The 26,625-nt window shown below is 42.3% G+C and overlaps 1 protein-coding gene across 1 annotated transcript in view; it reads left to right on the top strand.

Annotated features, from left to right (window-relative positions):
• Positions 1 to 26,625, top strand: part of Zn72D (Zinc-finger protein 72D) — a 362,702-nt gene that overhangs the window by 181,917 nt on the left and 154,160 nt on the right. Inside the window, exons 6-7 of the mRNA XM_071686208.1 lie at positions 2,022 to 2,085; positions 6,011 to 6,249. Of these exons, the coding sequence (XP_071542309.1) occupies positions 2,022 to 2,085; positions 6,011 to 6,249 (303 nt within the window). The remainder of the gene's footprint in view (positions 1 to 2,021; positions 2,086 to 6,010; positions 6,250 to 26,625) is intronic.

Raw genomic sequence — 26,625 nt, 5'->3', positions numbered from 1 at the left:
TTGTAAGTGTTGAAAAGGTGAAGAGCTTGTAGATTTATGTGCTGGAAAAGGACTGGTGATTGGGAACACCTGGTTTGAAAAGACAGATATACATAAGTATATGTACATAAGTATGAGAGATGGCCAGAGAGCGTTATTGGATTACATTTTACTTGATAGGTGCATGAAAGAGAGACTTTTGGATGTTAATGTGCTGAGAGGGGTAATTGGAGGGAAGTCTGATCATTATCTTGTGAAGGCGAAGGTGAAGATATGCAGAGGTTTTCAGAAAAGAAGAGAGAATGTTGGTGTGAAGAGAGTGGTGTGAGTAAGCAAATGACATAAGGGGAGTGAGGGAGGAATGGGATGTATTTAGGGAAGCAGTGAAGGTTTGTGTAAAAGATGCCTGTCGCATGAGAAAGGTGGGTAGTGGGTAGATTAGAAAGGGTAGTGAGTGGTAGGATGACGTAAGATTGCTAGTGAAAGAGAAGAGAGAGGCAGTAGGACGATTTTTGCAGGGATATAGTGTAAATGACTTTGAGATGTATAAAAGAAAGAGGCATAGGTCAAGAGAAAGGAGCAAGATGTGAAAAAGAGGGCAAATGAGTGTTGGGATGAGAGATTATCATTGAGTTTTAGGGAGAATAAAAAGACGTTTTGAAAGGAGGTAAATAAAGTGTGTAAGACAAGAAAACAAATGAGAACATTGGTGAAGGGGACAAATGGTGAGGTGATAACAAGTAGTGGTGAAGTGAGAGGGAGGTGGAGCGAGTATTTTAAAGGTTTGTTGAATGTGTTTGACGATAGAGTGGCAGGTATAGGGTGTTTTGGCCGAGATGGTTTGCGAAGTGAGAGGGTCAGAGAGAATGATTTGGTAAATGGAGAAGAGGTAGTGAAAGCTTTGAGGAAGATGAAAGCCGAAAGTGGCCTTTGTTGTCTTTTCCTAGTGCTACCTCGTGCGTGCATGGGGGAAGGGGGATGCCATTTCACATGTGGTGGTAATGGATGAAGGCAGGTTGTATGAACATGTACATATGCATATATGTATATGTATGTATATCCCTGGGGATAGGGGAGAAAGAATACTTTTCACGTATTCCCTGCATGTCGTAAAAGGCGACTAAAAGGGAAGGGAGCGGGGGGCTGGAAATCCTCCCCTCTCGTTTTTAATTTTCCAAAAGAAGGAACAGAGAAGGGGGCCAAGTGAGGATATTCCCTCAAAGGCTCAGTCCTCTGTTCTTAACGCTACCTCGCTAACGCGGGAAATGGCGAATAGTGTAAAAAAAAAAAAAAAAAAAAATGTATAGGTTGAAATGTATAGGTATGTATATTCGCCTGTGTGGGCGTTTGTGTTTATACATGTGTATGTGGGTGGGTTGGTCCATTCTTTTCTATGTTAACTTGCGCTACCTTGCTAACACGGGAGACAGTGACAAAGTATAATAGATAAATATTAGAATATACATACCCATTTTTTGCCCTCCCAGAGGGGAAAATTGGTTATGATTGAAGGTATAGTAGTTCCCATAATGTTATATGGATTTAGGGCATGGGTTATAGACAAGGATGTGCAGACAAGGATGGAAACATTGGAAATGAAGTGTTTGAGAACAGTGTGCAGCATGAGGAGGTTTGATTGAGTAGATAAGAAAAGGGTGAGAGTGCAAGAGGTGTTTACGAAAATGAGTGTGTATTAGAGCTGAAGAGGGTGCTGAAATGGTTTGAACATATGTAGGGAATGAGTAAGGAGAGGTTAACAAATAGGATATATGTGTCAGAAGTGTAGGGACCTGTAAGAAGATGTAGACCACTTGGAGATGAAAGTTATGAAGTGAAAGAGGTTTTGAGTGATAAGGGTGTGAACATGGAGGGTGAAAAAGATGCATGGGATACAGTGAATTGGATTGATGTGGTATACTGGGCTCAGCATGCTGTCAGTGACTGAACCAGAGCATGTGAAGCAGCTGCGGTAAGCCATGGAAAGGTCTGTGGGGCCTGGTTGTGGATTGGGAACTATGGTTTCAGTGCATTTCACATGACAGCCAGAGAATTGATGAGGGAATGCAGGCATTCAATGTCTGTTCCTTTGCTGGAAATGGTGATCGAGTATGAAAAATAAGTATATGTGGGTGAGAAGGAATAGTATGCAAAATAAGTATATGTGGGTGAGAAGGAATAATGGTAAGAGGGTATTATTGGATAATATGTTATTGATAGGCTTGCAAATGAAAAACACCCAATTGAATTCAGAGAGGATTCAGTGATCGTAAGTAAATCAACTAAATTCTGATTGTCTAGAGTAGGAAATGGCCTTTAGGATTTATTTGTTTTTTATTTTTTTTCAAGATGATTGATACACATTCTGAAGGTAGTAGTTGGTAGGTGGTAGGCAGCCAATGACCAGGGAGGTATATCACCATTACTGGTTGAGTATCCCTTATCGGAAATGCCTGGGACCAGAAGTGTTTTGGATTTTTTTTGATTTTGGAATACAGGTACACCACCTATTTTCCGGCACCTGATTGTTTGGCGCTTCCTTTAGTCTAGACAGAATTACATGAGGGAACTTGAAATCACCGCAGCCACCAGACAAGTTTACTGGGCGGCCACAGATGGCGTTTTTAGGGCGCACATTTACATTATTTACACTGCATTTGTTGGTGGTGATACTGCAATTCTGTGAGATTCTTAGATTATTTTGCTTAAATTTAACCCTAGTTATGGCTTCTAAGACATATGAGTGTGTCAGTCGTGGTGTCAAATGTAAACACCAGTCCATGTCGATCCAAAATGAAGTAGAACTGTTGAAAAAAATGAACCATGGTGTTTCGTTGCATAAGCTGTGAGACATCTTCAGTATTGGTTCATCAGCTGTTTATGATATAAAGAAGCAAAGGGAGAAAATATTGAAATTCTATGCAGGCAGCGATTCCAAGAAGCATATGACATTTAGAAAACCTACGAAAGATTGTAAGAGTACTGAACACGATCAAATGATGATGGAATGGTTTCGACAGCATTGGAGTGATGGAGTGGACTTGTCAGGTAGCATGATAATGGACCAGACTAAGTTGTTCCATAAAGAACTTAAATTACAACATGAGCGTGACTATAGTGAAAAATGGCTTCAAAGATTCAAGAGGTGTCATGGAATTTCCATGAATAAAGTGTGCAGAGAAAAGCAGTCTGCAAACTACAAAGGAGCTGCTGAGTATGTTGACAAATTTGTGAAACTTGTAGCTGATGAGCACCTCACTCCTGAGCAGGTGTATAATGGAGATGAAACTGCATTACTCTGGCGATGCACACCTAGGAAAATACTAACAAAAGACGAAGACGACCCCACAGGATTCAAACATTCTATGGACAGACTTACCATCTTAGGGTGCTCAAACATTTAGTATTTGTTTAATTTAAATTTCTAGCAGTCCATGGTATACTTTAGATGCATGGGAGATGTATATTAGTGGGTTAGAGGTGTGTTGATGAATTATCATGACGTGACCACGGTTGGACCGGCAAAATGGTTGATCCGGTAAGGCTTTGGAACCAAGAGTACCAGAAAATCTGTGGTGTACCTGTATTTGCATATCCATAATGAGGTTTGTGGAAAACAGAATGGTATGGAAAAAAATGGGTTGGAGCCGAGACATACTCAATGTTTTTAGCGTTCAACAGTCTTCCTTAGGAGATACTGATTCCAGCATTCGGTGAGACTATGTTCCCCAGCAAGTGATAGTCACTTGGTCAGACACCTTGGTGTGTCACTTTCTGATTAGATCGCTTGTCTTGCTGCCTCCACCCATTCACGGTGATCTCTGCTGCCAGACGCGACTAGCAGATGAACCCAGACCCAGTGTTAACGTTCTTAACCCCTTCCTCTTGGTAAGGTCTCTCACTACCACAAACATTCGATGCCAAGGCAACTAAAGGCAAGTGACAAATTGTTTAGTGATAGTGTGAGAGCTTACCTTGAGGAAAGGATAGAGGACAATTAACACAAGGTCTAGGTTCATCTGCTGGTCACGTCAGGCAACGGAAGTTGCTTTGAACAGGTGGAGGCAGCAGGACAAGCAATCCAATCAGAGAGTGACATGCCAAGGTATCCAACTAGGTGATCATCACTTAATGGGGAACACAATCCCGCTGACTGCTGGAATCAGTATCTCCTGGGGAAGATTGTCGAACAGTCAAAACGTTGAGGTATGTCTCAGCTCTAACCCATTTGATTCCATACCATCTTGTTTTCCACATCTGTCTTGAAGGATGATAAATAATGAGATATATTGGGATGGGACCCAAGTCTTAACACAAAATCCATTTATGTTTCATGTACAACTTATAGCCTGAAGGTAATGTATACAATATTTTTATTAATTTTGCACATGAAAGAAAGCTTGTGTAACACTGAACCATCAGAAAGCTAGGGTGTCACAATGTCAGCCGCCCATGTGTGGACAATCTGATTTTTGGGCATCACCTTCATTCCTAACTCTGAATTCATATTCTACTGATAAGCAATCATTTTGTTAACACTTGTACACACACAGCAGAGAATAAGCAAAAAACACAGGGAGTAATGCACATGGTTCTGGTGGTGATGATGGTTTGTAACAAACTGGTTCCAACAGAGCATCAGAGCCCACCACGGGCAAGTGAGGTTGGGTGTGGAGTTTTCCACTAGTAACATCATGTCATTGCTCAAAAAGTTTTGGATTGGAGCACTTTGTATTTTGGATTTTTGATTCAGGGATGCCCACCCTATACTACTCATTTGGGTATCAGGAGGGTTAGTGACAGCTTTGTGAGCCAGCACTTCATTGGTTGTCAAGTCACACTTCTTTGACCCAGGCAGCTGACTTTTCACTGTGCGTCACTATCATGTTGACTACTGGCATTCTGTCTACAACATACAATCTCTCCTTGTCTAATGTAATATGTGGCAACACTTGACTTGGGCAGCTCATTCTTCATAACTAGATTTTTCCTGTGGTGAGCACTATGTGCTTGTCCTGCCTTTTGGCAAAATGGTAGGAGCAGTAGGTAGAAGTAGTAGGTAGGAACATTTAGGCGGAATTATTGACAAGAAATATTTGGCAAAAGTTAGTAGGCAGGAGTATTAGGTAGATGTAGTCACTAGAAACATTTGGTAGGAGCCTTTGCAAACGCTGCACTAGACTTGCCCTCTGCCAGTGGCCCTGCTAAGGGTGAGGCATCAAAGGCTAAGAAGTGGCACTGAAGTTCTTTAGTTATGGAGACTGTTGCCATGGCCACCCCTTTGAGGGAGTTCCAATTGGAATAGGCATCAGAGATATAGATAGGTAGATATGCAACGCATTCCTTTCCTGCAAACCTCATTACTGGCTTTGGTGTGGCTGTTGACAAGTATTTTATGGTTTACCCATTTTAGGCTAAGTAAACCGAGGATGGTGTTGCTGTTAAGTGTTTTATGATGTATCCAATTTTAGGCCAGTTCAGTATAAGATGGTATGGATGGTAACAAATGTTTTGTGGTTTTACCCATTTTTAGGCCAGTTGAGTTCAAGCTGGTGTGGATTGTAACAAGAGTTTTGTGGTTTTACCATTTTTAGGCCAGATTAGCATAAGATGGATTCAGTTGCTTTTCAGATTGCCATTTTGATATTAGAAATGTGAACTGATGTCAGCAGTTTAATACTTTCGAACAGTGAAGAAGTGTATATTTTTCAATACTGTTTGGGCCCATGGTACACACACCCAAATCATTGACTCCCCAAATTCTTCCACCACTGGGAACCCAGTCATGTGGCTCCTCCATGATTAGGGACATGAAAGAAGAGAGACAGGAACTCCAAGAGAAAGATTTTAGGATAGAATATGGGAATTTGCAGGTGAGAGTGGTTTTAAGAATGTATATGGAAAAATATAGTGTTTTACAGTGGAGAGCATGAGTCAACCTGATTTATGGTGAGAGATAATGTATTGAATTTATGTATGATGAATAGTATCTTCATGTATATATGATGTTATTTTGTAAAACTTTTCCATATAGCCCATGCGCAGACCAGATTCCAGTGATGATCGCCATGTTTTAGCCAAGCATGCAGAAATCTATCCCAAAGAAGAGGAGTTAGGGGCCATACAGAAGATAGTGTCAAACACTGAAAAAGCACTCAAAATGGTGTCTGATTACTTAGCAGAAGTGGATGCCCCCAAGGAGCAACAGGTCAAACTAAAAATAAAAAAAGAGAAGGAAGAAGATTCTAAAGGAGAGGATGACAAAAAGGATGGGTAAGCTTTAATTTTGTTTTTCCAGTTTTAAGAGTTGAGATGTTCACAGAGTATTTACTGTGTGAATGTGAAGATTTGATGTAAATACTCGCATAATAATAAGGTCTTGGGAGTAAAGTCAGGGGTTGATGAGAGGACAAGAGCAAAGGAAGGAGTAGCACTACTCCTGAAACAGGAGTGGTGGGAGCATGTGACAGAGTGTAAGAAAGTAAACTCTAGATTGATATGGGTAGAACTGAAAGTTGATGGAGAGAGTTGGGTGATTATTGGTGCATATGCACCTGGGCATGAGAGGCAAGTGTTTTGGGAGCAGCTGAGTGAGTGTGTTAGTAGTTTTGATGCATGAGACTTGGTTATAGTGATGGGTGATTTGAATGCAAGGTGAGCAATGTGGCAGTTGAGGGAATAATTGGTGTACATGGGGTGTTCAGTGTTGTAAATGGAAATGGTGAAGAGCTTGTAGATTTATGTGCTGAAAAAGGAGGGGTGATTGGGAATACCTGGTTTAAAATGAGACATACACATAAGTATCAGATTGGGGAAGAGCAGTGTGGTTTCAGAAGTGGTAGAGGATGTGTGGATCAGGTGTTTGCTTTGAAGAATGTATGTGAGAAATACTTAGAAAAGCAAATGGATTTGTATGTAGCATTTATGGATCTGGAGAAGGCATATGATAGAGTTGATAGAGATGCTCTGTGGAAGGTATTAAGAATATATGGTGTGGGAGGCAAGTTGTTAGAAGCAGTGAAAAGTTTTTATCGAGGATGTAAGGCATGTGTACGTGTAGGAAGAGAGGAAAGTGATTGGTTCTCAGTGAATGTAGGTTTGCGGCAGGGGTGTGTGATGTCTCCATGGTTGTTTAATTTGTTTATGGATGGGGTTGTTAGGGAGGTAAATGCAAGAGTCTTGGAAAGAGGGGCAAGTATGAAGTCTGTTGGGATGAGAGAGCTTGGGAAGTGAGTCAGTTGTTGTTCGCTGATGATACAGCGCTGGTGGCGGATTCATGTGAGAAACTGCAGAAGCTGGTGACGGAGTTTGGTAAAGTGTGTGGAAGAAGAAAGTTAAGAGTAAATGTGAATAAGAGCAAGGTTATTAGGTACAGTAGGGTTGAGGGTCAAGTCAATTGGGAGGTGAGTTTGAATGGAGAAAAACTGGAGGAAGTGAAGTGTTTTAGATATCTGGGAGTGGATCTGTCAGCGGATGGAACCATGGAAGCGGAAGTGGATCATAGGGTGGGGGAGGGGGCAAAAATTTTGGGAGCCTTGAAAAATGTGTGGAAGTCGAGAACATTATCCCGGAAAGCAAAAATGGGTATTTTTGAAGGAATAGTGGTTCCAACAATGTTGTATGGTTGCGAGGCGTGGGCTATGGATAGAGTTGTGCGCAGGAGGATGGATGTGCTGGAAATGAGATGTTTGAGGACAATGTGTGGTGTGAGGTAGTTTGATCGAGTAAGTAACGTAAGGGTAAGAGAGATGTGTGGAAATAAAAAGAGCGTGGTTGAGAGAGCAGAAGAGGGTGTTTTGAAGTGGTTTGGGCACATGGAGAGAATGAGTGAGGAAAGATTGACCAAGAGGATATATGTGTCGGAGGTGGAGGGAACGAGGAGAAGAGGGAGACCAAATTGGAGGTGGAAAGATGGAGTGAAAAGGATTTTGTGTGATCGGGGCCTGAACATGCAGGAGGGTGAAAGGAGGGCAAGGAATAGAGTGAATTGGAGCGATGTGGTATACAGGGGTTGACGTGCTGTCAGTGGATTGAAGCAGGGCATGTGAAGCGTCCGGGGTAAACCATGGAAAGCTGTGTAGGTATGTATATTTGCGTGTGTGGACGTATGTATGTACATGTGTATGGGGGGGATTGGGCCATTTCTTTCGTCTGTTTCCTTGCGCTACCTCGCAAACGCAGGAGACAGCGACGAGGTATAAAAAAAAAAAAAAAAAAACATAAGTATACGAATGTAAGTAGGAGAGATGGCCAGAGAGCGTTATTGGATTACGTGTTGATTGATAGGCGCACAAAAGAGAGACTTTTGGATGTTAATGTGCTGAGAGGTGCAACTGGAGGGATGTCTGATCATTATCTTGTGGAGGCGAAGGTGAAGATTTGTAGAGGTTTCCAGAAAAGAAAAGAGAATGTTGGGGTGAAGAGAGTGGTGAGAGTAAGTGAGCTTGGGAAGGAGACTTGTGTGAGGAAGTACAAGGAGAGACTGAGTACAGAATGGAAAAAGGTGAGAACAAAGGAGGGAAGGGAAGTGGGGAGGAATGGGATGTATTTAGGGAAGCAGTGATGGCTTGTGCAAAAGATACTTGTGGCATGAGAAGCATGGGAGGTGCGTAGATTAGAAAGGGTAGTGAGTGGTGGGATGAAGAAGTAAGATTGTTAGTGAAAGAGAAGAGAGAGGCATTGGGATGATTTTTGCAGGGAAATAATGCAAATGAGTGGGAGATGAATAAAAGAAAGAGACAGGAGGTCAAGAGAAAGGTGCAAGAGGTGAAAAAGAGGGCAAATGAGAGTTGGGGTGAGTGAGCATCATTAGATTTTAAGGAGAATAACAAGATTTTTGGAAGGAGGTAAATAAAGTGCGTATGATAAGGGAACTTATGGGAACGTCAGTGAAGGGCGCTAATGGGGAGGTGATAACAAGTAGTGGTGATGTGAGGAGATGGAGTGAGTATTTTGAAGGTTTGTTGGATGTGCCTGATTATAGAGTGGCAAATATAGGGTGTTTTGGTCGAGGTGGTGTGCGAAGTGAGAGGGTTAGGGAGAATGATTTGGCAAACAGAGAAGAGGTAGTAAAAGCTTTGTGGAAGATGAAAGCTGGCAAGGCGGCAGGTTTGGATGGTATTGCAGTGTAATTCATTAAAAAATGGGGTGACTGGTTGACTGTTGACTGGTTGTTAAGGCTATTTAATGTATGTATGACTCATGGTGAGGTGCCTGAGGATTGGCAGAATGCTTGCATAGTGCCATTGTACAAAGGCAAAGGGGATAAGAGTGAGTGCTCAAATTACAGAGGTATAAGTTTGTTGAGTGTTCCTGGTAAACTATATGGGAGGGTATTGATTGAGAGGGTGAAGGCATGTACAGAGCATCAGATTGGAAAGAGCAGTGTGGTTTCAGAAGTGGTAGAGGATGCGTGGATCAGGTGTTTGCTTTGAAGAATGTATGTGAGAAATACTTAGAAAAGCAAATGGATTTGTATGTAGCATTTATGGATCTGGAGAAGGCATATGATAGAGTTGATAGAGATGCTCTGTGGAAGGTATTAAGAATACATGGTGTGGGAGGCAAGTTGTTAGAAGCAGTGAAAAGTCTTTTATCGAGGATGTAAGGCATGTGTACGTGTAGGAAGAGAGGAAAGTGATTGTTCTCTGTGAATGTAGGATCGCGGCAGGGGTGTGTGATGTGTCCATGGTTGTTTAATTTGTTTATGGATGGGGTTGTTTGAGAGGTGAATGCAAGAGTTTTGGAAAGAGGGGCAAGTATGCAGTCTGTTGTGGATGAAAGAGTTGGGGAAGTGAGTCAGTTGTTGTTCGCTGATGTTACAGTGCTGGTGGCTGATTCATGTGAGAAACTGCAGCAGCTGGTGACTGAGTTTGGTAAAGTGTGTGAGAGAAGAAAGCTGAGAGTAAATGTGAATAAGAGCAAGGTTATTAGGTACAGTAGGGTTGAGGGACAAGTCAATTGGGAGGTAAGTTTGAATGGAGAAAAACTGGAGGAAGTAAAGTGTTTTGGATATCTGGGAGTGGATTTGGCAGTGGAAGGAACCATGAAAGCGGAAGTGAATCATAGGGTGGGGGAGGGGGTGAAAGTTATGGGAGCGTTGAGAATATGTTGAAGTCGAGAACGTTATCTCGGAAAGCAAAAATGGGTATGTTTGAAGGAATGGTGGTTCCAACAATGATATATGGTTGCAAAGCATGGGCTATTGATAGAGTTGTGCAGAGAAGGGTGGATGTGCTGGAAATGAGATGTTTGAGGACAATATGTGGTGTAATGTAGTTTGATCGAGGAAATAATGAAAGGATAAGAGATATGTGTGGTAATAAAAAGAGTGTGGTTGAGAGAGCAGAAGAGGGTGTTTTGAGATGGTTTGGTCACATAGAGAGAATGAGTGAGGAAAGATTGACCAATAGGATATATGTGTCGGAGTTGGAGGGAACGAGGAGAAGTGGGAGACCCAATTGGAGGTGGAAAGATGAAGTGAAAAAGATTTTGAGTGATCGGGGCCTGAACATACAGGAGGGTGAAAGGCGTGCAAGGAATAGAGTGAATTGAAACAATGTAGTATACCAGGGTCAATGTGCTGTCAATGGATTAAACCAGGGCATGTGAAGCGTCTGGGGTAAACCATGGAAAGTTGTGTGGGGCCTAGATGTGGAAAGGGAGCTGTGGTTTCATTGCATTATACATGACAGCTAGAGACTGAGTGTGAATGAATGTGGCCTTTGTTGGAAAGGGAGCTGTGGTTTCAGTGCATTATACATGACAGCTAGAGACTGAGTGTGAATGAATGTGGCCTTTGTTGTCTTTTTCTAGCGCTACCTCTTGCACATTTGGGGGGAGGGGGTGGTTGTTTCATGTGTGGTGGGGTGGCAACGGGACTGAATGATGGCAGACATTATGAATTATGTACATGTGTATATATGTATGTATACGTTGAGATGTATAGGTATGTATATGTATGTGTGTGGATGTGTATGTATATACGTGTATGTGGGTGGGTTGGGCCATTTTTCTGTCTGTTTCCTTGTGCTACCTCGCTACTGCGGGAGACAGCGACAAAGTAAAAAAAATAATAATTGTAATAAGTTATTTGCTACTGAGGAGAAAGGGCAAAGTGATAACAAGATATTGTTCTTAAGGAATGTTCATTAGAGGAAAGAATGATCAATGAAAGGTAGATTTACACTAGGACGAAAACACAAAGGCATAGGTAGGTAGTGTTTGGTAGGCAACCACTGACCAAGGAGGTATGTTACTGACAGTACTTCCCTGGGTATCGGAAGGGTTAGTAACAACTTTGTTCGTGGTTGTGAAGTTGAACTCTTCTGATCCAGGTAGCTGCCTTTTCTTTATACCTGACACACATGTTGATTGCTGGTATTCTCTCCACAAACATTTATTGTTTCCTTGTCATGCATGACACTTGACAACACTTGAATCGCTGAACTCTGTTCAGTAACTTGAGGTTTATCTATGGGGAGCATTATGAACTAGCCCTGCCATGGCAGTAGATAGAAGTAGTGGGTAGGAACATCAGGCAGAAGCATTAGGTGGAAGTGATTTGTTGTTGGCCCTATATTTTGCTTCAGGATTACAGTAAATAGATTCGAAGAGACTTCTAGCCATCACTTGTCACCATGAGACTTAGTGGTACATGACGTTGAATTTAATCTTTCATCCACAAAATAATTTCTCCATCTCTTAGATAACACCAGATTGCTCTTGGTTATAATGCAATTTTAAAGGTGCCAAACCTTTTATGTGTTCCTTAATGTGCACACTGTCATTCAATATTGTGTTCAGTGTTGGTAAAGAGTGTTTCCCCACCTTCTTGCTTCATTATTTTTCTCTTCATCTCCAAATCAACCACTTTACATTTGCAAGGATGTTCTCCACTTTTATCATCATTTGGCCATTCTCCAGTCATTATGAATTAGAAATAAGTGAGCTGTCACACAGTAAGTCACTGAAAGTTCCAAAACATTGTGGCAAAAATGTGCACAGAACCAGTTTCACTTTTATGTAAGATGTCTATCTTGGGAAAGAGGCTGCCTTTTTAAAGCATTTCTTTACTGTATTCTGATGCACATGCTACTTAGCATTTCCACTCTTAATACAGAGCTTCCCAAGTATTGAAAATACAATATACATGAATTATGGGAAAAATTGCCTAATATTGGATTTCCACATGTTCAGTCTTCTGTAAGTTAGGGAGCCTCTTTATTTTTTCCAGACTCATGTTGTTCAGAATTACAGGCAGTGTTGAAAGGTAACTTTCAAAAGTCATAAACTGGTGATCACTCATACCAAACTTTTCACCTCCTTCAGCATTGTTAACAAGATCCACATTTGTGGCCAGAACTATCTTCTTTTCATGTATAAGCTTCTCATCTAATTGTTTGAGCACACACTCAGGTAGATTTAGGTAAAGCCCATGTCCTGAGCTACTGAAAAAAGTTTTCCTTACTGAGATAGTAGTATGTTGAAATCTCCTTCCATGAGCAAATCATTTCCATTGCTAATTTCTGCTAGCTGATCATAGAGTCCCATTTTCTTTAGTGCCTGTGCTGGAGGCTCTTAGACTCGTTCTAGTTTTATTTTTTATGAACTCATCCCCGATATCCACAAACATGATGTCAATTGTATCAACAGCTATAACGTCTTTCAGCACAGGATTGAGTTAAGTTTTAAGAGAAAGACTCCACCACCACCATTTTTTATTGACCCAGTCATTGTTGATCTATACACTAGTTGGTACATATGTGGTCTTTGTGAAAAATAAGGGGTCACTGAAGCTGGTACATATATGGTTTACACTATAAGAATGCCTTGGTGGAAGTTTGGCTGACAAATAGGCATAACTGACATCATTTGTAATTGCCTTAAGATAATGGCATTTCTTCAAACTGTATGAGTTAATGTGTTTGATTTTGGGAGAGAGAGAGCAGTACAGCACCAGCAAGCTGCCATCACAACATCCCCTGTACCCCTAATTATGCTGATATTCTTACTGGATGTGATTTGTATCATTATTATTATTATTATACTTTGTTGCTGTCTCCTGCATTAGCGAGGTAGCGCAAGGAAACAGACGAAAGAATGGCCCAACCCACGCACATACACATGTATATACATACACGTCCACACACACACATACACATATACACATGTACGTAATTCATACTATTATTATTATTTTGCTTTGTCGCTGTCTCCCGCGTTTGCGAGGTAGCGCAAGGAAACAGACGAAAGAAATGGCCCAACCCACCCCCATGCACAATGTATACACACACGTCCACACACGCAAATATATATACATACAGAGACACATACATATATACCCATGCACACAATTCACACTGTCTGCCCCCATTCACTCCCATCGCCACCTCGCCACACATGGAATACCTTTCCCCTCCCCCCTCATGTGTGCGAGGTAGCACAAGGAAAAGACAACAAAGGCCCCATTCGTTCACACTCAGTCTCTAGCTGCCACGCAATAATGCCCGAAACCACAGCTCCCTTTCCACATCCAGGCCCCACACAACTTTCCATGGTTTACCCCAGACGCTTCACATGCCCCGATTCAATCCACTGACAGCACGTCAACCCCGGTATACCACATCGATCCAATTCACTCTATTCCTTGCCCGCCTTTCACCCTCCTGCATGTTCAGGCCCCGATCACACAAAATCTTTTTCACTCCATCTTTCCACCTCCAATTTGGTCTCCCACTTCTCCTCGTTCCCTCCACCTCCGACACATATATCCTCTTTGTCAATCTTTCCTCACTCATTCTCTCCATGTGCCCAAACCATTTCAAAACACCCTCTTCTGCTGTCTCAACCACGCTCTTTTTATTTCCACACATCTCTCTTACCCTCACATTACTTACTCGATCAAACCACCTCACACCACATATTGTCCTCAAACATCTCATTTCCAGCACATCCACCCTCCTGCGCACAACTCTATCCATAGCCCACGCCTCGCAACCATACAACATTGTTGAAACCACTATTCCTTCAAACATACCCATTTTTGCTTTCCTAGATAATGTTCTCGACTTCCACTCATTCTTCAAGGCTCCCAGGATTTTCACCCTCTCCCCCACCCTATGATTCACTTCCGCTTCCATGGTTCCATCCGCTGCCAGATCCACTCCCAGATATCTAAAACACTTCACTTCCTCCAGTTTTTCTCCATTCAAACTCACCTCCCAATTGACTTGACCCTCAACCCTACTGTACCTAATAACCTTGCTCTTATTCACATTTACTCTTAACTTTCTTCTTTCACACACTTTACCAAACTCAGTCACCAGCTTCTGCAGTTTCTCACATGAATCAGCCACCAGCGCTGTATCATCAGCGAACAACAACTGACTCACTTCCCAAGCTCTCTCATCCACAACAGACTTCATACTTGCCCCTCTTTCCAAAACTCTTGCATTCACCTCCCTAACAACCCCATCCATAAACAAATTAAACAACCATGGAGACATCACACACCCCTGCCGCAAACCTACATTTACTGAGAACCAATCACTTTCCTCTCTTCCTACACGTACACATGCCTTACATCCTCGATAAAAACTTTTCACTGCTTCTAACAACTTGCCTCCCACACCATATATTCTTAATACCTTCCACAGAGCATCTCTATCAACTCTTCATATGCCTTCTCCAGATCCATAAATGCTACATACAAATCCATTTGCTTTTCTAAGTATTTCTCGCATACATTCTTCAAAGCAAACATCTGATCCACACATCCTCTACCACTTCTGAAACCACACTGCTCTTCCCCAATCTGATGCTCTGTACATGCCTTCACCCTCTCAATCAATACCCTCCCATATAATTTACCAGGAATACTCAACAAACTTTTTTTTTTTTTTTTTTTTTTTTCTTTGTCGCTGTCTCCCGCGTTTGCGAGGTAGCGCAAGGAAACAGACGAAAGAAATGGCCCAACCCACCTCCATACACATGTATATACATACGTCCACACACGCAAATATACATACCTACACAGCTTTCCATGGTTTACCCCAGACGCTTCACATGCCCCGATTCAATCCACTGACAGCACGTCAACCCCGGTATACCACATCGCTCCAATTCACTCTATTCCTTGCCCTCCTTTCACCCTCCTGCATGTTCAGGCCCCGATCACACAAAATCTTTTTCACTCCATCTTTCCACCTCCAATTTGGTCTCCCTCTTCCCCTCGTTCCCTCCACCTCCGACACATATATACTCTTGGTCAATCTTTCCTCACTCATTCTCTCCATGTGCCCAAACCATTTCAAAACACCCTCTTCTGCTCTCTCAACCACGCTCTTTTTATATCCACACATCTGTCTTACCCTTACGTTACTTACTCGATCAAACCACCTCACACCACACATTGTCCTCAAACATCTCATTTCCAGCACATCCATCCTCCTGCGCACAACTCTATCCATAGCCCATGCCTCGCAACCATACAACATTGTTGGAACCACTATTCCTTCAAACATACCCATTTTTGCTTTCCGAGATAATGTTCTCGACTTCCACACATTCTTCAAGGCTCCCAGAATTTTCGCCCCCTCCCCCACCCTATGATCCACTTCCGCTTCCATGGTTCCATCTGCTGCCAGATCCACTCCCAGATATCTAAAACACTTCACTTCCTCCAGTTTTTCTCCATTCAAACTCACCTCCCAATTGACTTGACCCTCAACCCTACTGTACCTAATAACCTTGCTCTTATTCACATTTACTCGTAACTTTCTTCTTTCACACACTTTACCAAACTCAGTCACCAGCTTCTGCAGTTTCTCACATGAATCAGCCACCAGCGCTGTATCATCAGCGAACAACAACGGACTCACTTCCCAAGCTCTCTCATCCCCAACAGACTTCATACTTGCCCCTCTTTCCAAAACTCTTGCATTCACCTCCCTAACAACCCCATCCATAAACAAATTAAACAACCATGGAGACATCACACACCCCTACTGCAAACCTACATTCACTGAGAACCAATCACTTTCCTCTCTTCCTACACGTACACGTGCCTTACATCCTCGATAAAAACTTTTCACTGCTTCTAACAACTTGCCTCCCACACCATATATTCTCAACAAACTTATACCTCTGTAATTTGAGCACTCACTCTTATCCCCTTTGCCTTTGTACAATGGCACTATGCACGCATTCCGCCAATCCTCAGGCACCTCACCATGAGTCATACATACTGTAAATAACCTTACCAACCAGTCAACAATACAGTCACCCCCTTTTTTAATAAATTCCACTGCAATACCATCCAAACCTGCTGCCTTGCCGGCTTTCATCTTCCGCAAAGCTTTTACTACCTCTTCTCTGTTTACCAAATCATTTTCCCTAACCCTCTCACTTTGCACACCACCTCGACCAAAACACCCTATATCTGCCACTCTTATCATCAAACACATTCAACATACCTTCAAAATACTCACTCCATCTCCTTCTCACATCACCACTACTTATCACCTCCCCATTTGCGCCCTTCACTGAAGTGCCCATTTTCTCCCTTGTCTTACGCGCTTTATTTACCTCCTTCCAGAACATCTTTTTATTCTACCAAAAATTTAATGATACTCTCTCACCCCAACTCTCATTTGCCCTCTTTTTCACCTCTTGCACCTTTCTCTTGACCTCCTGTCTCTTTCTTTTATACATCTCCCACTCATTTGCATTTTTTCCCTGCAAAAATCGTCCAAATGCCCCTCTCTTCTCTTTCACTAATAATCTTACTTCTTCATCCCACCACTCACTACCCTTTCTAATCAACCCACCTCCCACTCTTCTCATGCCACAAGCATCTTTTGCGCAATCCATCACTGATTCCCTAAATACATCCCATTCCTCCCCCACTCCCCTTACTTCCATTGTTCTCACCTTTTTCCATTCTGTACTCAGTCTCTCCTGGTACTTCCTCACACAAGTCTCCTTCCCAAGCTCACTTACTCTCACCACCCTCTTCACCCCAACATTCACTCTTCTTTTCTGAAAACCCATACAAATCTTCACCTTAGCCTCCACAAGATAATGATCAGACATCCCTCCAGTTGCACCTCTCAGCACATTAACATCCAAAAGTCTCTCTTTCACGCGCCTGTCAATTAACACGTAATCCAATAACGCTCTCTGGCCATCTCTCCTACTTACATACATATACTTATTTATATCTCGCTTTTTAAACCAGGTATTCCCAATCACCAGTCCTTTTTCAGCACATAAATCTACAAGCTCTTCACCATTTCCATTTACAACACTGAACACCCCATGTACACCAATTATTCCCTCAACTGCCACATTACTCACCTTTGCATTCAAATCACCCATCACTATAACCAGGTCTCGTGCATCAAAACCACTAACACACTCATTCAGCTGCTCCCAAAACACTTGCCTCTCATGATCTTTCTTCTCATGCCCAGGTGCATATGCACCAATAATCACCCATCTCTCTCCATCACCTTTCATTTTTACCCATATTTATCGAGAATTTACTTTCTTACATTCTATCACATACTCCCACAACTCCTGTTTCAGGAGTAGTGCTACTCCTTCCCTTGCTCTTGTCCTCTCACTAACCCCTGACTTTACTCCCCAGACATTCCCAAACCACTCTTCCCCTTTACCCTTGAGCTTTGTTTCACTCAGAGCCAAAACATCCAGGTTCCTTTCCTCAAACATACTACCTATCTCAGACAGTAATTCATACTGTCTGCCCTTATTCATTCCTGTCGCCACCCCGCCACACATGAAATAACAATCCCTTTCCCCCGCACCTGCTCGAGGTTGCGCTAGGAAAAGACAATGGCCACATTCGTTCGTACTCAGTCTCTAGCTGTCATGTATAATGCACCAAAACCACAGCTCCCTTTTCACATCCAGGCGCCAAAAACTTTCCATGGTTTACCCCAGACGCTTCACATGCCCTGGTCCAATCCACTGACAGCATGTCGACCCTGGTATACCACATCGTTCCAATTCACTCTATTCCTTGCACGGATTTCACCCTCCTGCATGTTTAGGCTCCGATCACTCAAAATCTTTTTCACTCCATCTTTTCCCCTCCAATTTGGTCTCCCAATTTTCCTCGTTCCCTCCACCTCTGACTTTGTCAATCTTTCCTCATTCATTCTCTCCATGTGACCAAACCATTTCAAAACACCCTCTTCTGCTCTCTTAACCACACTCTTTATTTTCACACATCCCTCTTACCCTTTCATTACTTACTGGATCAAACCACCTCACACCACATATTGTCCTCAAACATCTCATTTTCAGCACATCCACCCTACTCCACACAACTCTACCTAAAGCCCATGACTCGCAACCATATAACATTGTTGGAACCACTGTTCCTTCAAACATACCATTTTTGCTTTCCAAGATAACGTTCTCGACTTCAACACATTTTTCAAAGCTCCCAGAACTTCTGCCCCCTCCCCCACTCTTATAATTCACTTGTGCTTCATTGGTTCCATCCGCTGCCAAATCCACTCCCAGATATCTAAAACACTTCACTTCCTCCAGTTTTTCTCCATTCAAACTTACCTCCCATTTGACTTGTCCCTCAACCCTACTGTACCTAATAACCTTGCTCTTATTCACATTTACTCTCAGGTTTCGTCTTCCACACACTTTACCAAACTCAATCACCAGCTTCTGCAGTTTCTCACCCGAATCAGCCACTAGCGCTGTATCATCAGTGAACAACAACTGACTCACTTCCCAAGATCTCTTATCCACAACAGACTGGTTACTTGCCCCCCTTTCCAAAACTCTTGCATTCACCTCCCTAACAACCCCATCCATAAACAAATTAAACAACCATGGAGACATCACGCACCCCTGCCGCAAACCAACATTCACTGAGAACCAATCACTTTCCTCTCTTCCTACACATACACATTCCGTACATCCTCGATAAAAAGTTTTCACTGCTTGTAACAACTTGCCTCCCACACCATATATTCTTAATACCTTCCACTGAGCATCTCTTATCAACTCTGTCATATACCTTCTCCAGATCCATAAATGATACATGGAAATCCATTTGTTTTTCTAAGTATTTCTCACATACATTCTTTAAAGCAAACATCTGATCCACACATCCTCTACCACATGTGAAACCACACTGCTCTTCCCCAATCTGATGCTCTGTACATGCCTTTACCCTCTCAATGAATACCCTCCCATATAATTTCCCAGGAATACTCAACAAACTCATACCTCTGTAATTTGAGCATTCACTTTTATCCCCTTTACGTTTGTACAGTTGCACTATGCTGTCATTCTGCCAATCCTCAGACACCTCACCATGAGTCATACATACATTAAATAATCTTACCAACCAGTCAACAATACAGTCACTCCTTTTTTTAATAAATTCCACTGCGATACCATCCAAACCCGCTGCCTTGCTGGCTCTCATCTTCTGCAAAGCTTTTACTACCTCTTCTCTGTTTACCAAATCATTCTCCTTAACCCTCTCACTTTGCACACCACCTCGACCAAAACACCCTATATCTGCCACTCTATCATCAAACATTCAACAAGCCTTCAAAATACTCACTCCATCTCCTCCTCACATCACCACTACTTGTTATCACCTCCCTATTTGTGCCCTTCACTGATGTTCCCATTTGTTCCCTTGTCTTATGCACTTTATTTACCTCCTTCCAAAACATCTTTTTATTCTCCCTAAAATTTAATGATACTCTCTCACCCCAACTCTCATTTGCCCTCTTTTCCACCTCTTGCACCTTTTCTCTTGACCCCGTTTCATTCTTTTATACATCTCCCGGTCATTTGCATTATTTCCCTGCAAAAATTGTCCAAATGCCTCTCTCTTCTCTTTTGCTAATAATCTTACTTTTTCATCCCACCACTCACTACTCATTCTAATTTGCCCACCTCCCATGCTTCTCATGCCACAAGCATCTTTTGCGCAATCTATCACTGCTTCCCTAAATACATCCCATTCCTCCTCCACTCCCCTTACGTCCTTTGCTCTCACCTTTTTCCATTCTGTACTCAGTCTCTCCTAGTACTTTCTCTCTCGAGTCTCCTTCCCAAGCTCACTTACTCGCACCACTCTCTTTACCACAACATTCTCTCTTGTTTCTGAAAACCTCTACTAATCTTCACCTTCACCTACACAAGATAATGATCAGACATCCCTCCAGTTGCACCTCTCAGCACATTAACATCCAAAAGTCTCTCTTTCGTGTGCCTATCAATTAACGCGTAATCCAGTAACGCTCTCTGGCCACCTTTCTACTTACATACGTTTACTTATGTATAGCTCTCTTTTTAAGCCAGGTATTCCTTATCTACAAGCTCTTTACCATTTCCATTTGCAACACTGAACACCCCTTGTACACCAATTATTCCCTCAACTGCCTCATTACTTACCTTTGCATTCAAATCACCCATCACTATAACCCGGTCTTGTGCATCAAAACTAGTAACACACACACTCAGCTGCTCCCAAAACACTTGCCTCTCATGATCTTCTCATGCGCAGGTGCATATGCACCAATAATCACCCATCTCCATCCACTTTCAGTTTTACCCATATCAATCTAGAGTTTACTTTCTTACATTCTATCACATACTCCCACTACTCGTGTTTCAGGAGTAGTGCTACTCCTTCCCTTGCTCTCATCCTCTCACTAACCCCTGACTTTACTCCCAAGACATTCCCAACCACTCTTCCCCTTTACCCTTGAGCTTCGTTTCACACACAGCCAAAACATCCAGGTTCCTTTCCTCAAACATACTACCTATCTCTCCTTTTTTCTCATCTTGGTTACATCCACACACATTTAGACACCCTAATCTGAGCCTTCGAGGAGGATGAGCACTCCCCGCATGACTCTCTTTTCTGTTTCCCCTTTTAGAAAGTGTATTAATAACAGAAGATTAGTGTCCATATAGTGAAGATGAGAGGTATAGTAACTGTGGACATGACCCACACACACTGCCACCAAAACAATCAGCGTATGAGTAGTGGAGATGAAGCAGGTAGTTGTGAATGAGACTGGCCCACTACGCCACTCACATCTAAATACATACTTTGTGTTTGATTGCTCAAATTCAGAACAAGGAATTCTTCTTCACTGGAAATTGATTTTTTAACTATATTTACACAAACTTCATGGAACAGATTTTGGAGGAAGCAGATAGATATTATCAGTATGTCATGGAAGCCCTACATTTTCAGTATCATGGAAACACTTCCTTCATTTCAACTCGATGTCAAATGGCTAATTGGACTGACACAACCAAGGATGAGGTGTATTGTTTTCCCTTTGATGATTCTTTTTTTATATGTATTTTATTACACTTTGTTGCTGTCTCCCGTATTAGCGAGGAAACACAAGGAAACATGAAAGAATGGCCCAACCCACCCACCTACACTTGTATATACATACTCACCCACATATGCATGCCTAAGCATTTCAATGTATACATATATACACGTGTACACATTCACACTTGCTGCCCTCATCCATTCCCATCGCCACCCCACCACACATGAAATGGCACCCCCCCCCCCCCCCCCCCCCACACACACACACACACACACACACACGTGCGCACGTGCCCATGAGGTAGTGTTAGGAAAAGACACCAAAGGACACATTTGTTCACACTCAGTCTCTAGCTGTCTTGTGTAATGCACCTAAATCACAGCTCCCTTTCCATACCTAGGCCCAGCAAAACTTTCCATGGTTTACCAAAGACAATTCACATACCCTGGTTCAATCCATTTGACAGTACGTCCACCCTGGTATACCACATCGTTCCAATTCACTCTGTTCCTTGCACACTTTTCACCCTCCTGCATGTTCAGGCCTCGATTGCTCACAATCGTTTTCACTCCATCCTTCCACCTCCAATTTGGTCTCCCACATCTCCTCATTTCCTCCACCTCTGACACATATATCCTCTTTGTCAATCTTTCCTCACCCATTCTCTCCATGTGACCAAACCATTTCAATACACCCTCTTCTGCTCTCTCAACCACACTCTTTTTACTCCCACACATCTCTTTACTCTTTCATTACTTAATCAAACCACCGCACACCACATATTGTCCTCAAACATCTCATTTCCAACACCACCTTCCTCCGCATAACCCAATCTATAACCTATGCCTCACAACCTTATAACATTGTTGGAACCACTATTCCTTGAAACATACCCATTTTTGCTCTCCGAGGTAACATTCTCGCCTTCCACACATTCTTCAATGCTCCCAGAACCTTCACCCTTTCCTCCACCCTGTGACTCACTTCTGCTTCCATGGTTCCATCTGCTGCTAAATGCACTTCCAGATATCTTACAGCAATGCACTTCCACCTTGCTCTTATTCACATTTACTCTCAGGTTTCTTCTTTCACACACTTTACCAAACTCAGTCACCAGCTTTTGCAGTTTCTCATCCGAATCACCTTTATAATCAGTGAACAACAATTGACAATTGACTCTACCCAAGCCCTCTCATCCACAACAGACTGCATACTTGCCCCTCTCTCCAAAACTCATGCATTCACCTCCCTAACCACCCCAATCATAAACAAATTAAACAACCATGGAGACATCACACACCCCCTGCCACAAACTGGCATTCACTGGGAACCAGTCAGTTTCCTCTCTTCCTACTCAAACACATGCCTTACATCCTCAATAAAAACTTTTCACTGCTTCAAGCAACTTGCTTCTCACACCATATTCTCATAATACCTTCCACAAAGAATCTCTATGAACTCTAATCATGTGCCTTCTCCAGATCCGTAAATGCTACATACAAATCCATTTGTTTTTCTAAGTATTTCTCACATACATTCTTCAAAGCAAACACCTGATCCACACATCCTCTCTCCTTTCTGAAACCACACTGCTCTTCCCCAATCTGATGCTCTGTTCATGCCTTCACCCTCTCAATCAATACCCTCCTGTATAATTTCCCAGGAATACTCAAGAAACTTACACCTCTGTAATTTGAACACACACATTGATCCCCTTTGCCTTTGTACAATGGCACTAAGCATGCATTCCGCCAGTCCTCAGGCACTTCACCATGAGTCATACGTACATTGAATATCCTTACCCACCAGTCAACAACACAGTCACTCCCTTTTTTGGTAGATTCCACTGCAGTACCATCCAAACCCGCTGCCTTGCAGGCTTTCATCTTCTGCAAAGCTTTCACTACCTCGTCTCTCTGTTTACCAAACCATTCTCCCTGACCCTCTCACTTTGCACACCACCTCTACCATAACACCCTATATCTGCCACTCTTTCATCTAACGCAATCAACAAACCTTCAAAATACTCACTCCATCTCCTTCTCACGTCACCACTACTTGTTATTACCTCCACATTAACCCCCATCACTGATGCTCCCATTTGTTCTTTTGTCTTATGCACTTTATTTACCTCCTTCCAAAACATCTTTTTATTCTCCCTAAAATTTAATGATACACTGTCATCCTAACTCTCATTTGCCCTTTTTTTCACCTGCACCTTTCTCTTGACCTCCTGCTCTTTCTTTTATACATCTCCCATTCATTAGCATTATTTCCCTGCAAAAATTCTCCAAATGCCTCTCTCTTCTCTTTCACTAACAATCTCACTTCATCTCACCCCTCACTTCCCTTTCTAATCTTCCCACCTCCCACCTTTCTCATGCCACAGGCATCTTTTGCGTAAGCCATCACTGCTTCCCAAAATACATCCCATACCTCCCCCACTCCCCTTATGTCCTTTGTTCTCACCTTTTTCCGTTCCACTCAAACTCTCCTCACACAAGTCTCCTTCCCAAGCTCACTTACTTTCGCCACTCTCTTCACCCCAACATTCTCTCTTCTTTTCTGAAAACCTCTACAAATCTTCACCCTCTCCTCTGCAAGATAATGATCAGACATCCCTGTAGTTGCTCCTCTCAGAACATTAACATCCAAGAGTCTCTCTTTCACATGCCTATCAATTAACACGTAATCTAATAATGCTCTTGGGCCATCTCTCCTACTTACATACGTATACTTATATATATATATATATATATATATATATCTCTCTTTTTTAAACCAGGTATTCCCAATCACCAGTCCTTTTTAAGCACACAAATCTATAAGCTCTTTACCATTTCCATTTACAACACTGAACACCTCATGTACACACCTCATGTACACCAATTATTCCCTCAACTGCCACATTACTTGCCTTAGTATTCAAATCACCCAACACTATAACCCAGTCTTGTGCATCAAAACTACTAACACACACTCGCTCAGTTGCTCGCAAAACACTTGCTTCTCATGATCTTTCTTCTCATGCCCAGGTGCATATGCACCAGTAATCTCTCATGTCTCTCCATCCACTTTGTTTTACCCATATCAATCTAGAGTTTACTTTCTTACACTCTTATCACATACTTCCACCCCTCCTGTTTCAGGAATAGTGCTACTCCTTCCCTTGCTCTTGTCCTGTCACCAACCCCTGACTTTACTCCCAAAACCTTCCCAAACCACTCTTCCCCTTTACCCTTGAGCTTTGTTTCACTCAGAGCCAAAACATCCAGGTTCCTTTCCTCAAACATACTACCTATCTCTCCTTTTTTCTTATCTTGGTTACATCCACACACATTTAGACACCCCAATCTGAGCCTTCTATAGAAGGAGGATGAGCACTCCCCACATGACTTCTTCTTCTGTTTCCCCTTTTAGGAAGTTAAAATACAAGGGGGGAAGGGTTTCTAGCCCCCTGCTTCCATCTCCTTTAGTTGCCTTCTACGACATGTGAGGAATGTGGGGGAAGCATTTTCTCCCCTATCCCCTGGGATAAGCAGGAAGAAAGCAGTATGTAGTATTAAACGATGAAGCCTCAGATTGGCTAGATGTAATGAGTGTTGTGCCACAGGGGTCCGTCCTAGATCCAATTCTTTTCATTATGTGCATTAATGACCTAGAATTCAGTCTCATATCTAAGATCTTCAAATTTGTTGATGATACTAAAGTATGAGGTAAAGTTATACACAAGACGTACTGCAAAATAATTCATAGTCTTAACTTTCTAGCAGAGTGGTCAGACAGATGTCAAATGAAGTTTAATGTAGAGAAGTGTAAAATTATGAACCTTGGAGACCAGAATATATGTTACAATTACAAACTATTTGGAAACTTTAACTAAAGTAAGTGAAGAAAAGGACCTTGCAGTTTTCATTAGTATCAGTCTGAATTATGCTAAACATTGTCAAGAAGCAAGTAAAATAGGCAACCAAATGTTGGGTTTAATACCCAGGAACATAGATTGCAAGACACTAGAAACAGTTCTCACACTATTATTCTCTAGTAAGACCACGCCTTGAATATGCAGTCCATAATTTTATCGTAAGACCATGGCTTGAATATGCAGTCCAGTTTGGTCCCCAGACTATAAAAAAGACAAGGAAGACTAGAGCTAGTAAAAGATGTGCGACAATTGATTTAGTCCCTTAGAAATCATGCATACGAAGAGAGGCTAAAAGGATTGGATCTCTTCTACCTTAAAAAAACGTATACTTTGTAGTGACTTAATCCTAGTGTTCAGAATTATGAACAAGTTTGATAAAGTTAATCATGGACTTCTTTTCGAAATGTAAGAAAATACAGTTACCAGGACAAATGGAATAAAACTCAAAGCGAAAAGATGTAGCACGTGCATGGGGAAAAAGCTTTTCCTATAGATGTGTTGAGCGCTGGAATAAGTTACTGTCAGACTTAGTGAATGCCAAAACTATAGATACCTTCAAAAGTCGTTTAGACAAATATTTTATAAACTTGGGTATAGTATCTCTTGAGAAAAATATCAGAAATAAAGTGTATAAATGACAGCAGTAATGGGGACAGTAGAAGGCTATTGTGCAGCAGTGGGGAGTTTCTGATAGCTAAAAATGAAGAAAAAAAAAAAAAGCTGAATGGAATTCCCCCCCTTCTCTCTCTCTCTCTCTCTCTCTCTCTCTCTCTCTCTCTCTCTCTCTCTCTCTCTCTCTCTCTGTCTGTCTGTCTGTCTGTCTGTCTGTCTGTCTGTCTGTCTGTCTGTCTGTCTGTCTGTCTGTCTGTCTGTCTGTCTGTCTGTCTGTCTGTCTGTCTGTCTGTCTGTCTGTCTGTCTGTCTGTCTGTCTGTCTGTCTGTCTGTCTGTCTGTCTGTCTGTCTGTCTGTCTGTCTGTCTGTCTGTCTGTCTGTCTGTCTGTCTGTCTGTCTGTCTGTCTGTCTGTCTGTCTGTCTGTCTGTCTGTCTGTCTGTCTGTCTGTCTGTCTGTCTGTCTGTCTGTCTGTCTGTCTGTCTGTCTGTCTGTCTGTCTGTCTGTCTGTCTGTCTGTCTGTCTGTCTGTCTGTCTGTCTGTCTGTCTGTCTGTCTGTCTGTCTGTCTGTCTGTCTGTCTGTCTGTCTGTCTGTCTGTCTGTCTGTCTGTCTGTCTGTCTGTCTGTCTGTCTGTCTGTCTGTCTGTCTGTCTGTCTGTCTGTCTGTCTGTCTGTCTGTCTGTCTGTCTGTCTGTCTGTCTGTCTGTCTGTCTGTCTGTCTGTCTGTCTGTCTGTCTGTCTGTCTGTCT

Source organism: Panulirus ornatus, chromosome 41 (assembly GCF_036320965.1).
Source record: "Panulirus ornatus isolate Po-2019 chromosome 41, ASM3632096v1, whole genome shotgun sequence".
NCBI lineage: Eukaryota > Metazoa > Arthropoda > Malacostraca > Decapoda > Palinuridae > Panulirus > Panulirus ornatus.
This window is presented reverse-complemented; position numbering and strand designations above follow the sequence as displayed.